Source organism: Panthera pardus, unplaced genomic scaffold (assembly GCF_024362965.1).
Source record: "Panthera pardus isolate Hobbes unplaced genomic scaffold, ASM2436296v1 HiC_scaffold_11, whole genome shotgun sequence".
Classification (NCBI taxonomy): Eukaryota; Metazoa; Chordata; class Mammalia; order Carnivora; family Felidae; genus Panthera; species Panthera pardus.
In genome coordinates, this window is record NW_026526666.1 from 60743290 (window position 1) to 60757251 (window position 13962).

Below are 13962 nucleotides of genomic sequence, written 5' to 3' on the forward strand. Positions count from 1 at the left end.
CTCAGTGACTGGCATTTATAGATGTCCCCTCCTTATCCTGCCCCCAACTTGTGTCCTATTTGATTGGGTGAGTTGCCTTTTGCCCTTTGCGTCGTGACTTCTTTGCTGGTGGGATTGCATCTTGTCTACTGGCACCTCCAGGATGAGCTTAGTGAATATCATGGTAACTAGGTTGGGTTGCAGCAAATTCCAGGGTGCCGAAGTGGATCCCCTGACATGCCAGGTCTCTGTGTCGATTCCAGACAGAAACAAGAGAGACACCATGGTGGATGACTTGGTGGTCCTTGTGCGAGGAGGGGCAAGTGAGCACATCACCGCCCTGGCGTATAAGGAGCTGCCGACCGCGGACCTGATGCAGGAGTGGGGAGACGCCGTGCAGTACAACCCAGACATCATCAAAATTAAGGTATATCTGGGGAGCTGCTCTCTCCACCCTTTCCTCTATTTAGTAAACAGCTTATGAGGGGCTACTAGGAGCCAGGCTGGGGGATACAGAGCTCAAGAAGACCCACACCCTAATCTCAAGGCACACACATTATAGTAGATAATGTATCTGGAGTGGACCGATTACAAAATAACTGTTGGGCATCAGCTAGAGACCCCTGACTCCCTCCCACTCAGGCCCCCAAGTTGCTAAAGGAAATCAACCATCAGCTTCTAGTTCCAGCCTTCTTAAATTGATACTGTTTCCATTTGGTCAGAGATTCTCTCCAGGCACTATTTGCCTATTTTAACATTCATTCAACCAACAAATAGTTGCTAAGTTCCTGCAGAGTGAAAGGAACTAAGCCGCTGGAGGAGAGGCAGAAAGATGCAAGTGTGAAACATACACTCTGTGCTAACCGGTAGGACCCGGGCAGCCATGACGGTCGTACAAGACAGGGTAATACTTCATGGTGATCAGTGACGTTTTGAGCACCTACTATATTCTTGACACTCTGCCAGGGTCTTTGGGCATGTTATTGCATCTAATCCTCAAATTGCGTGTGCTTACCTCCGTTTTGTGGCTGATGAAAATCGAGGTCACAGAGGGAGCATCCATCTGTGGCTGCTCAAGAGTCTCTGTTAGGTCTGGGCCCGAGACTTTGACCTCTTCCCTCCCCTCCAGACTTTCCTGTGGGTTTGGTGAATAAAAACTAATGATCCCAACCAACTGTCACCCACACAAGAGCAGTTTTGCAACCTTAAACTAAGAGGACGTTTGCTAGAACAGGACTGTCATACACATCAGCAGTAGTAGGTCCTTGCCTGTGGGGACTTCTGCACGGGGTCCGTGCTCCATCTCAGGCCATCCTCTCCTTGCTGTTGTCTGTACACTCACTGGTTGTTTGGCACCCACTCCACCCCACCCCCGGGACTTAGTCTTGCCGCCAAGGAGGGGTGATGAGGGACCGAAGCTCTTCACGTGATGCTCTGCAGCTCCCAATCCTGGCAGTTGCCCAGTGTCTTAATTTGTATGTCAAATGCATAGTTTCTGCAGAACAGAAGGCTGCCATTCAAATCCTGTCCTCTGCTGTTTTCAGTAGTGACACTTAGGGTACAGCTGCTGACAAGCATCAAGGAGAATAAAGTCAGCTGTAGGTTGTAGGCAGCTCCAGAGAACTCTGGGGTTGGCTGATGGTGTGGTGACATTGCTTGGTATCACGGATGGGCATGGGAGTGAACAGAGCTCAGGGGAAAATAGATCCCTGGTCTTTACTTGTCACTTACAACTTACCTGAATTTTTTTTTCCCCAAAACCGAGAATTAATGGAGTTTTCCCTGGTCACCTACCTGAATGGGTTGGATGTGCCAGAGCGGGCACTGGGAATGTCAAGTGTCAGGCATGTGATGTGATCTGGTGTGTGTGTGTGTGTGTGTGTGTGTGTGTGTGTGTGAAAAAGAGAGAGAGAGGAAGGAAGAGAGGAAGACAGGTAGGGCAGGCCAGCATGCTAAGCATCTCAGGCCTGAACACGGTCTTAGGCATGCAGCACTTTACCAAAGGCACAGAGGCCCAGCATGTGTGTGATGTAGTAGAAAGTATCACACTGTCAGGTGTGTGGGCTGAAAGGGGGAAAAGGTGAAGGAAGCAGAGATGTTTTCAGGAGTTGGGGAGGTGAGGTTACTGAAGACTTTTAAGCCCTACCTTTTGTAAGTCCCTGCCGTGAGTTGGAAATGTATGTTCTGGACATCCCACTCTTCCATGCACTCTTTCCAGCAAGAGAAAACTGCAGATGCCTCCACATTATCTCACAATAATTCTTCTCTGCAGAGTCAGCCCGCCAGGTAGTTAGCGCGGCGATTGTTTTCCAGGATGGCAGAAGCCACTAGACAGGCAATTCCTAGACAGAGTGTTGGCTAGGGGTCGCATGCATAAAGCATTCTTGAGGATCAAGACCTGAAACACGATTGGCGTAGGAGCCAGGTGGGCGGGGAAGAAGAACACCGAAGAGCCCCCTCGCACTGTTCACTGATAGACTTTCGACACAGAGAAACAGCTCTTTGCCCAGAGTTAACAAATAGCCGTGGACACAGAAAGAGAACTCCAAATGCAAAAGATTGAAATTACCTTCAAGATTCAGAAGACAAGCCTACATCTAAAAGTGGAAAAATAGAAGTAAATTTTGGAATGCATTTGCCTTTTTATCGTAAGCTTTAAGTAAATGAGGAATTCAGGAAAGAAAAAAGAGATGCTGAGATATTAGACACTCATCAGATGCAAAAGGAAGTGGCTGACTACACGGAACCAAAGGCACAATAGCAGATGAAAGCCTACAGTGGAAACTGTAAAGAACAGAATTGACACTGCAGAAAATTGAGTCAGTGATGTGGGAAGGCGCCATAAAAACGTTCTCATAATGTAGCAGCGAAAGACAAAGAGATTAAAACAATGACGTAAAAGAAATATGATGGAAGAGAGTACAGAAGGAGAAATCTGAAACTCAAGGACTTCTTCCTGAGAAAGAGACAAGATTAAATTTGAAGACGGCATTCATCACGGACATAATAAGGGAAATGTCCCTGAGCTGATGACACAAAATGCAGAACTCATTGAAAAGTGGGCAAAAGTACTGAGAGCAAAACAATACAGAAACACATCCTATGATGTGATTTTTTTTTAACTTCTAGAAACAAACCTATTCTAAAAAAAATAAAGGTGGTTCTGGTCTTAGAATTCTTTGCAACATGAAGTGCCTGAAGGCAGTGTAGTGACAATGTCTTGAAGGAGAAGCTAGGGTCGTTAATGGATAAAAAAAATCCCAAAGACACTTTGCATTATTAAAGGAGTCACATAAAAATTGCCAGATTTGGCAAATGGAAAATATAGCACGTCTAGTTAAATTTGGATTTCAGACAAATAATGGATAATTTCCTAATATAAGCATACCCCAAATATTGCATGGGACATACTGGTATGACCAAATTATTTGTTGTTTATCTGAAATTCAGCTGTAACTGGGGAGATTCTGTGTTGGACTGGCAAACCTAGTCACAAACTCAACCACTCGTGAGCATTTCTATAAGTAGCCAGGGTGGCTAGGTTGTCATCTGAGGTCCAAGCTGATGGAGAAGCTACTGTATAGAGCTCAGGCATTGCCCAGAGTAGAAGGAAAAGATATGGTTGTGAATGGTGTTCCCACAGAGGTCAGGAAGGCATTGGTTATGCTGCAGTGAAAAAATTTCCCAAATCTTAGGGACTGAGTACAACACAAGTTTATTTCTCAATCACACAACATGCCCAAAGTATATTGGGGAGGGGGCTTTTCACATTGCCACTCAGGGATCCAGGCCACAGAGGCTTGATGTGGTCATATGCTCCGAAGATCACCGCTGCATTGGTAAGGGAAGGGGATATGTCCCTTCACTCTGTCCTGAAGGCTTCACCCTGGAAAGGACGCCCCCTCTGCTCTCTTTCCACTGCTCAAAACAAGTCATGTTGCAAATCTGCCCTTTAGAATGTCAGGGAATTGCAGCCCTGCTATGGATCCAGAAAGAAAAGCAGCTGATCACTTGGTAAGCAGTGATAATCACACCTTTCTGAAGGTGTGACCACCGTACCTTTCTAAATCACTGTACTCAAAGATTCTCTAACGGCAAATTACTCTGACCAAGAGAAGGGTTAAAATACAGATGTTGTGGTAACATTGCCTGGTAAGATAATGTCAGACTCAAGCCATTGGAGCTCACCCCCCAAAATAAATTCTGGATGTCAAATAAGGAAACCATGAATGTAATTAAATGACAGGTAACACACCCACAAGATAATTTTGCCACAAACAAAATCCTAAATGTATAAAGAATGATACAATTTCTAAGAAAGACACATTTCAAAGGAAATAGACAACTCTTAGCACTAAGATGAGGAATAAATATGCAAAATGTTTAACTTTCCTAGGAATAAGAAATGAAAAAGTAACAACATGATATTTTTTTACCTATCAAATTGACAATGATTAAAAATCTATAATATTCAACAGGGCGCCTGGGTGGCTCAGTCGGTTGAGCATCCAACTCAGGTCATGATTCCCAGGTCATGCGATCAAGCCATGTGTAGGGCTCTGTGCTGGGAGTGGAGTCTGTTTGAGGTTCTCTCCCTCTCTCTCTCTCTCTCTTTCTCTCTCTCTCTCAAAAAAAAAAAATTATAATACTCGATATCGTTGAGAGAAATGAGATGGGCACTTTCATAAAATGAGATGAGAATATAAATTGAAACAACACTTTATATAACCATCTATACCTAGGAAAATATTTGTATCAAAGAATATTGAGCAGCATGGGGAAATGCCTATCATATGCTATTAAGTGAGGCGAGTGGAAAATAAACTGCACTTTTCTCATGCCACTGCTTTGGTGTAAATACCTGTCCATTTAACTATCCAAAAATATTCACTGAAAGGACACAAACCGCAATGCTAACCGTTCGAATCCTTTTCTGCCACTTACTGACTGTGTGACTCTGGTCCATCTTTTTAACTTTTCTGTGCCACAGCTTTTTCATCTATCTGTAAAATGGGGATACAGAAGACTGTCTGCCTCAATAGGATTGTTGTAAAGATTAAATTAGATAATGTATGTATTTAGTTCAGCACCAGATTACTGCTACCATTCCAGTAATTTTTCGTTATCATTAAGAATGGTGATCACCAGGGTCCGTCACAAGGAAGGGCATGGAGTTTAATAAATAGCGAGGACCATCTCTCTGCAGCAATATGATAAATAAAATGTTCACAAGGGCAAGTGTGTGTAGGACCCAGTGGTCAATATGAGTAGTTAGGACTGTGTTTTGGGGGAAGAAATAAGGAAGAGAGATGGGGGAGAAAGGAAGAAGAGGAGAAAAGAGAGAAACGAACCAAAGAAGAACGGCCAGGGAACGAAAGAAGGGACAATCATGCCATATTAACTTAGAATTAAAAGGGAGCTATAGAGTCCTACGAGTTGCTGCTCAGTTCCAAGGCAAACCCCAGTCTGCAAAATTTGGGGAACGCTGGTATAGGAATTGGAAAATGGGAATAATGAAGCCATTTTTATCAATAATTATCACGAGCTCGTAAGAAAAACAAAAGCTTTGAGTTAGAGTCCTGGAAATACTATTTAATGAGCTCTTTGACTTTGTTCAGGTCACTTAACCTCATCTGAAAACGGGGCTGATAATTGCTACCTTGTGAGGACGGAGTGGGCTCACGTTTGTGAACCGTCAGCAAAGCTTCTGGCACACAACACATGGAGGAGGTTTATTCGGGTTCTGCCACTGACTTGCTCTCTGTCCTGGAGCGCATCTCCGTGCTGGTAGGAGAAGGCCTGGGGGGTTAAAGGCAGCCTTACAAGGTGCTCTGACAGGGAATACGGATTGTTGGAGGAGCTCATACTGGTACACAGCCAACCCCCCCTTCCCTCCCCCACGTGCGGCCAGCAGGCTGGACGCTTCTGCAAACCGCCTCTGGATCAATTCATTGACCACAAAACGGTGAGACAATGGGACCACCGAGGGGCCTTGCTTTGCCCACTGGAGCGAAGGTCAGCATCGGACGCATTAAGAAATGGAAGCAATTTTCTTCCCACTGGAGGCTTCTATTAGGTATGATTGCCTGCATTTAGACCCTAAACTCTCCAGAGCTGGATTAGGGCAGGAACAGAGACAAAATCTGGAGAGGAACCTGGCCCTGGAGCTGAAAGTAGGACCCAGAGGCTCCAAACATTTTTAACTACCTCTTTGCACTTCTTCCCAGGCTTTTCCTAGCCCACAGCCATCTGTGGCTTCCTCTGGTCGCACGCTGCCAGGTTCGCTGGTGACCAGCGGCTCGCTCTCTGTGGCTAGGTTTCTGTTTTCCGCCCCTCTCCTCCCAGCCAGCTGCCTTTGCCCTGATGAAGCCTCCCACCCCCTTTCATTGACCATCCACTTTTATTAGCTGTTCTCAGTAAGCTTGGGGCTAGACCCTAGACTCTAGACCCCAGAGCTGAGCAGTATATAGTCCTGATCTCCAGCAACTTACCTTCTTAATTCAAGAAGGAAAAGAGATTTCAACACATAAAATAATAATAATAATAATGAATGACCACAAAGGAGCAAAGAGATGGAATTTGTATTGGGTAAAGAGACTTTGTATCAGATGAGCACTGGACAGTATTCTGAGCACTTCATAGTGGGAAGACATTCTGTGAACTTGGGAGCTGGGGAAAGGCTTCGTGATGGTGGTTCTTGCATGACGTGAATGCTTCTTGCCAAGTTGGGACGGGGGAGCCATGTTGGGACGAAACTTCTAGAACAGTTTCAGAGAGCTGCTTGAAAGTCACCTCCTCTCCCCAACCACAGGCAGGTTAACCAGCTTCTCCTCTGCCCGCATTCCACGTTTCCACTGTTTCCGGACCTGCTGTGCTGTAAGAATCTGTTACCGTGTCTCTATCTCTGGATTCCAAGTTTCTTGAGAGTGTGGATTTTATCTTACTCATTACTCATGCTTCATGCCTGGCACTTAGGAGGTATTCAGTAAGAGCTGACCTGATCTCAGATGAGTTTATCTGTGGATATTGGATAGGATGGTTCAAACAGAGGATGGGGCATCCATCCGGTTTCAGATGAATCCACCCGTTTCCGTGCACCGACCCCTTGCTCATTCCTGTGGACCCTGCGTTATCCTTCTATTTGGTGAATATTTTCTGTTGAAATACATCCCTTTCCTCTCCCCAGGCAGAGCCTCTGTATGAACTGGTGACGGCCACAGACTTCGCCTACTCCAGCACAGTAAGGCAAAACATGAAGCGGGCCCTGGAGGAGTTTCAGAAGGAAGTCAGCTCTTGCCACTGTGCTCCTTGCCAAAGGAATGGAGTTCCTGTCCTGAAAGGTACCCTTTCCAGGCAGCTGGTGTCCCTGTGAAAGACATTATCTGGAGGGGCTGGTGCTGTGGCCAGAACACATCATCAAATCCATATGCCCTCCAGACTATCTCAAGAAGAGTTCTAGATCAATCCCTGGTCCTCTTCCTGAGGCCCCAGGGTCTGTCATGAAGTCCTCTTTGCTTTCTCAGGGGGACAAAAAGAGCCCCCTGGCCATTTGGAGCCTCGTAAACTGAGCTTCTCCATGTTGAACAGGCATTCAAGAGACCGAGAGCTACTGATGCTCGGGCCCCCACCTGGATCCTTGTGTAAGAATCTGGAGAAAGCTCCTCATCAGGAAGGGTAAACCCTCTACAGGTAGATCTAATCTGCAGCCAGGGTGTGGCTCACAACTGCTGAAGTCTCCGCCTCCTTGGAGCACAATGAGGTGGGATTGGACAGAGGCCCCCCCCCCCCCCCCCCCCCCCGCCCTCCCGTCCCCGCCCCTACTCAGGTGCAGCTCATGGGCAAATAGCACGATGTTCCTCTAAGGCAGATCTCAGCCCGAGCTGCATGTGAGAATCACCCAGGGTGCTTTGCATAAACACAAAGCCCTGGGTCTCAGCCCGAAGTAGTTAAAGTGAATCACTGGGGATCGGCCTTTGAAAAAGCCTACCAGATGATTGCACTATGGCATCAGGGCTGCGAAGCTGATCCACAGCTTAATCCGCTGGCAGACAGGATCCATGATTCCACCAGTTTACAAACCAGTGGGAAAGCTGGACTTTCCCGCTGAAGTGTACTGACCAGTAGGACAAGTGTTAGCCTGTTTCCCAAGAAGTCAGAGTGTAGACAACTAGGTCATCTACCCTGGCCGCCGGAATGCCTTGGTTCCAGCCACAATGGACATGGCAGCTGGCAACATCACGCAACTGAAGTAGCAGGCCTAGGCTGTGCACATCCTGACCAACGCATGGTGAGAAGATGGGGGGATGGGGGAGCAGCAGCAAGGATGGGCCCCTTGAACTTGATTCCTAACTTCAAGGGCCATATCTGGGGCCACTGCAATCAGCAGGGCAAATTTGGGGTTGGCTGAGGTCTGGAATCTTGTGTTCCTGTCATGATGGCCAAGGAAGAGTCCAGTCCAGCATGAAGCCAAAAGAGGGTGTCAGGTGCAGTTGGGTCCAGCAGATCTGCACCCAGGGAGGGAGCCAGCTGGAGTTAGGGCAGAACCTCTGTGGACAGAGCCAGCTCAACCGGGCAGAGACAGGAGAAGACCTGTTCCAACTGAGGTTGGGGAGTATGTGTCTAGCTTCTTGGACAGGGTGGATGGGAGCAACGGAGACATAAGTGAAAGCCTAAGGCTGGAAAGTTCTGCTGTCAGGACAGAGACATCGAAGTGGGGAGGAAGTCAGCAAGAAATGGGATCTTCCCATCAGCTCAACGTCGTGATCCAGGGTTGCTGAATTCCCCTTGCCTTCATGTGAAATTTGGACCTAGAAACTGGAACCCACCTAAGGATGTGCACTAGTGTGAGAGAGAATACGAAGCCAGAGACAGGGTTGTTCATGGGCCTGACTTCTAAAGGATAATCCTGTGAAGGGACTCTGTGTGATCCAGATGTCACTCCAAGGTGACATGTTACAGAGCAACTTAAGGAATAACTTCCAAAGGGCCAGAATTGGCCAAAGGTGGGACGAGACATCTGAGGACAGTGAGTTCCCAATCACTGGAGTGTTCGAGCAGAGGCTGGACAATTAGATGGCTCGGGGTGAAATTGAGCACCAGTGACCGTTGGCTTCCGCGACCACCAATGTAGCTTCCAACACTGGAAACTCACACCGCTGGGTCAAACATGAGCTCACGAGTAATTCCCCTCAGCAACTCCGTATGGTTCCCCGTGACAGGCAGTAACCACCCTTCAGGAGCAAAAGACCCTCAGGGAAGGAGTAGGTATTCTTAGCATGGAACCTTCTTATCTTAAACCCTTCAACTAAATGTTTCCCCTATTTTAACCTAATGGCAAAGTGATGTGGAGGGCTGAACTCCAGGAATTCTGTTTCACACTCTGTCTGCATTGTCTTTTCAGAATCCCGCTGTGAGTGCATCTGTCCTGTTGGATTCCAGGGCCCAGCCTGCGAGGTCACCTCTGAGAAAAGTAAGGAATCTTGAGTCGGTTGGAAAAGGGAAATCTAGGCGGTTCTAGAGAATAATTGAAAAGGGCAAGAGCACAGGGGATGCTGGGTTGGGGGCCGGGTGCTATGAAATTTGAGATCCATCCTGGCTCCTGACTTTATCTTTCATTATTTTCACACCTGAGAATGCTTCATGTTATAGGACTGTTAATGCACGGCATTTGCAAGTCATTTCTTTGAATCCTTCTGGAATGCTTACCTTTTTTCTTTCCTTTTTTTTTTTAACTGAACTTTTATTCAGTCCTCAAAATCCAGCAGGGATGCCCCTTCTTCTGTAAAAGTTCTAAGCCTCCACCCCTGAGTAAATTTAGTTAACTCTTCCTTTGTGTTCCTGTAGCACTTTGAACATATACCTAATATAGCTCTTAGCACATTATGTTTTGGGTTGTGTGTGTCTTTCTCCCCAGTGTGTGTGAGCAGAGATCATGTGCCATTTGTTTCTGAGTCCCCATGGCCCAGCCTAGTTGGTGCTCAGTGCTCTGGCCTGAATTAACAAAGGAAAGACTAGACTATCATTGGGATCCTTTCCAGCCCTCAAATTCTTTGGCCAGTTTATTATTAAGAGTTCTGAATATGCCCCCACCCTGACTCCTCCTTCCCTTTCCTTTCCTCTCTGTGGCTTTTGGATGATATCATTAAAAAAGGAAATGGCATGGGGCACCTGGGGTGGCTCAGTCGGTTAAGCATCCGACTTCAGCTCAGGTCATGATCTCACAGTTTGTGGGTTTGAGCCCTGCGTTGGGCTCTGTGCTGACAGCTCAGAGCCTGGAGCCTGCTTCAGTTTCTGCATCTCCCTCTCTCTCTCTCTCTCTCTCTCTCTCTCTGTCCCTCCCCTCCTTCCTTCCCCCGCCCAAAAGAATAAAAATAAAAAACAAACAGAAAAACAATGAGGCACTGTGCTACGTACGTATCAGGCACCTAGATGAGTGCTTGGACTCAGCTTGTGCTTGAGTTTCATCAGTAACTGTGACCTTGAGCAATTTACTTGACCTCTTTGTGCCTCAGTCTCCTCATCTGTAAAATGGAGCTGGTGGTATTAACTACCTCCTAGAGCTGTCTTGAGTTTCTCATGAAACCTCAAAGCGCTTGGAATAATGCCTAACACATGTAAGAGCAAAATAAGTGTTGGTTAATTTGTTTTAGAGCAAAATCAAGTGCATTTTACATAACACTAAATCTTTTTATCCTCACAACAACATGGCAAAGTAGGTACCATCAATATCCTCATTTTATTGATGAAGACACTAAAGTTTGGTGAGTCACTAACTTGACCAGAGGTCACACAGTAAGTGTAGGAGCCCAGGTTCGGGCTCAGTGGATCTTGCACTATCCATTCTCCTCCCCAGTGAAATGCTCACCTCCCACCGCCAGCACAAGCCCACACGGTCCTGTGCCCAGTGAGTGTGTAATCGCACAACCACAGGATTTCTCCTGGTTGGAGGAGACACTGGACATCTCCTGCTGTAGCCTTCTCGTTTCACCAGTGGGGCAGGCCCAGAGATACTAGAACTATACTGCAGAACTATACTGCCCATCAGAGGCTCGACCAGACACCTGATGTATCAGGGTGGATGGAATCGGTTACTTGTCAGTCTCATCAACAACCACAGAATCCTCATGGGAAAGGCAAATGTCAGGGAGGGGAGAGTGCATTATTTGTTATTATTTCATATAACACGCAGTGCTTACGGTGTATAACAGAGTTCCTGCTTCGTACTTTGACAACAAGTAAACTAGCAGCATCCTATACCTGGGAGGTGACCCAGCTGGGAAGCACTCGTGCATTCATCCAAAGAATGTTTACTAAAGACCCCCTGGGTGCCAGCTTAGGTGCTAGGGTTCAGTGGCGAGCAAATCATATATAGATCCTGTCATCGTGGAGATTACTCTTTAGAGAGAAAGACCGACGTCATTTGAATTGTCCCAGAAATACATTTAAAGCTGTAATTGTCACTGCTATAAAATGCTCCAAGAGCTTAAAATATGATGGATTGGTGGGGAGTTAGAGGTCAGAGAAGGTTTCCCCGCAGAGATAATCCTTCAACTGAGATCCGGTGGGCGAATAGGATTAACCAGATAAACAGAGGAGGGAAGAGTATACTGGGCCAGGGAAACAGCATCTACAAAAGCTCTGTGGTAGAAGGGAATATGGCGAGTACCAAGGTTTGCAAAAAGGACAGCTGACTGGAGAGAGGAGATCTGAGCACACTCACCAAGCCTTTTGGCTTATACACCCCACCCCCAACCCCAGAGGGCACTAGGGTGTAACAAGTGTTGATTAACGTTTGATGACCTTCTTCCTTACAGATGTCCCCATTGATGGGAAATGGAATTGCTGGTCAGACTGGTCTCCGTGTTCTGGAGGACAGAAAACAAGACAAAGGCAGTGTAACCATCCACCTCCTCAGAATGGAGGCAGCCCCTGCGTGGGCCCTGCTTCAGAAACACTTAACTGTTAAGGAAGGAAAAGCTTCTAGCACCTACTACTGTGGGCTGCACACTGCGAGAGCTCTGAGCCCTTAGGAACTCAGGCCAGGTTACCTCATACCAGCTCCCAGCTGGGGCCATCCCAAGGGTAGAGGGCCGTGCCACTCAGAGCGTTTGAAATAAAGATGTTATTTGCAAAACGCACGTTGATTTGAACAAATAGCTCAACGTCAACTACACGTTGCTTAAGGGCTTAAGAATCTCGGTAACCCTCCCTTTGCTCGTCTGTATAATTTTATCCCAGTCACGTGTATTATCAGCCAGAAACTGTGTTAGCAGTTGTTCACACTGAAGTCCCACTGTGTGAGGGGCACATAGTAGGTACCCAATGATGAATCAGTGACTAGCTATTAAGTTTTTCCTCCCTTGAGGACTGCATGGTCTTATTCAGTGACAATAGCAGTGAATATGTATCGAATGATTACTGTGCCAGCCTCGGTGCTCAGTGTGTTAATTCATTCCATCCTCATGACAGCCCTATGAGGTGGATGCCGTGTTAGCCCTATTCAGCAGCTGCAGAACTGAAGCTTAGAACAGTTAAGTGGCTTGTCCGGGGTTGCACAGTTAGGAAGTGGCAAAGCTGGGCTACAAACCCGGGCACTTGGGCTCCAGAGGTTTAGACTCTTAACTGTAATGCTCCCTTCCTCTCCATACATGGGCATTTCTTGACGATGAATTTTTTTCCGAAATTAAATGTAGGAGAAAGTGGATGTGTGTGTGTGTGCACACGTGTGCGTGCCTGTGTTATTGAGTCTCCACCCCCTGCATCCCGTGGAGAGTGGATCCTGGTTCCTCAGCTCCCTTTGATGCTGAGCAAAGGAGAGGCAAGGCTGTGCATGTCAGAAGCAGAGTTCCGGGGCGGAGCTGAATTGCTGTGACATGAGCAGGTGCCTAGAGAAGGCCCTGAGCTGGAGAAAAGAGCAAGGGAAATTGATAACTGAATGAGAGACAGACAGAGGAATGCAGGTAGGAGGTGGGGGGAGGGGGAGGGAGGGAAGGGAGGAAGAAAGGAAGGAAGGGAGGGAGGGAGGAAGGGAGGAAGGGGAGATATATTGTGGTGGCTGGAAGAAAGAACACGGAGACACATGAAGAAGTTCAAGTTAATGGCTCTGGGGCAGTGTGCAGTGTGAACCTTCCCCGACCTCTATATGTTTCACTTTGCTCACTCATGATTTTGTGCAAATCCCATCTGGAGCCTGGGGGGGAAGTTGCTTGAGGGCAGTCAATTGATCTTTAGGTTACTAAAAACCAGAATATTTGTACTGTTTAGATTGAGTCAAGTGATCATTTAGGCTCTATCGCTCTCATTCATTCCATCATATTAAAACATCCCTTTGTATTTTGTTTACTCTTGGATGCTCCCTGTCTTTGCAGAACTTCCTGTGAATTTGTTGAGATCACATTGGGGCGGGGGGGGGGGGGGGGGGGGCGGAAGGGCCGGAAGGGCCGGAAATGGTTGAAGGTGAATTGGTTAATCCAACTCATTTTCTTTTTTTTTTAATTTTTTTTTTCAACGTTTTTTATTTATTTTTGGGACAGAGAGAGACAGAGCATGAACGGGGGAGGGTCAGAGAGAGAGGGAGACACAGAATCGGAAACAGGCTCCAGGCTCCGAGCCGTCAGCACAGAGCCCGACACGGGGCTCGAACTCACGGACCGCAAGATCGTGACCTGAGCTGAAGTCGGACGCTTAACCGACTGCGCCACCCAGGCCCCCCAATCCAACTCATTTTCAATCAGTTTGTTTCCGGCCACGTCATCTGCTTTGAGTTTGCCTCTGGGCTAGGCGTTGGGGCCTAAGACCTTCACACATTCATGACACCAAAGCATGGGTCAGCACCAACCACCAGTCGGGCCTGACCAGCTATCTGGAACTGAGTCAATGGAACAAACACAGGAAGGAGCCGATTCTTGGAAGGGGGTTGTTGTAGCAAGCGTGGTGATCCTGCCTTGCCCTCTCGCATCCCTGTGTCCCTGCAAAGGAGCTGAC

The 13962-nt window shown here is 47.2% G+C and overlaps 1 protein-coding gene across 1 annotated transcript in view; it reads left to right on the top strand.

The window, feature by feature from the left end:
* The window catches only part of C8B (complement C8 beta chain), a 37574-nt gene extending 25462 nt beyond the window's left edge, over positions 1-12112 (top strand). Inside the window, exons 9-12 of the mRNA XM_019449147.2 lie at positions 243-406; positions 7166-7319; positions 9380-9448; positions 11793-12112. Coding sequence (XP_019304692.2) covers positions 243-406; positions 7166-7319; positions 9380-9448; positions 11793-11944 — 539 coding nt within the window. The 3' untranslated portion in view covers positions 11945-12112. The remainder of the gene's footprint in view (positions 1-242; positions 407-7165; positions 7320-9379; positions 9449-11792) is intronic.
* Positions 12113-13962: the final 1850 nt, after the last annotated feature.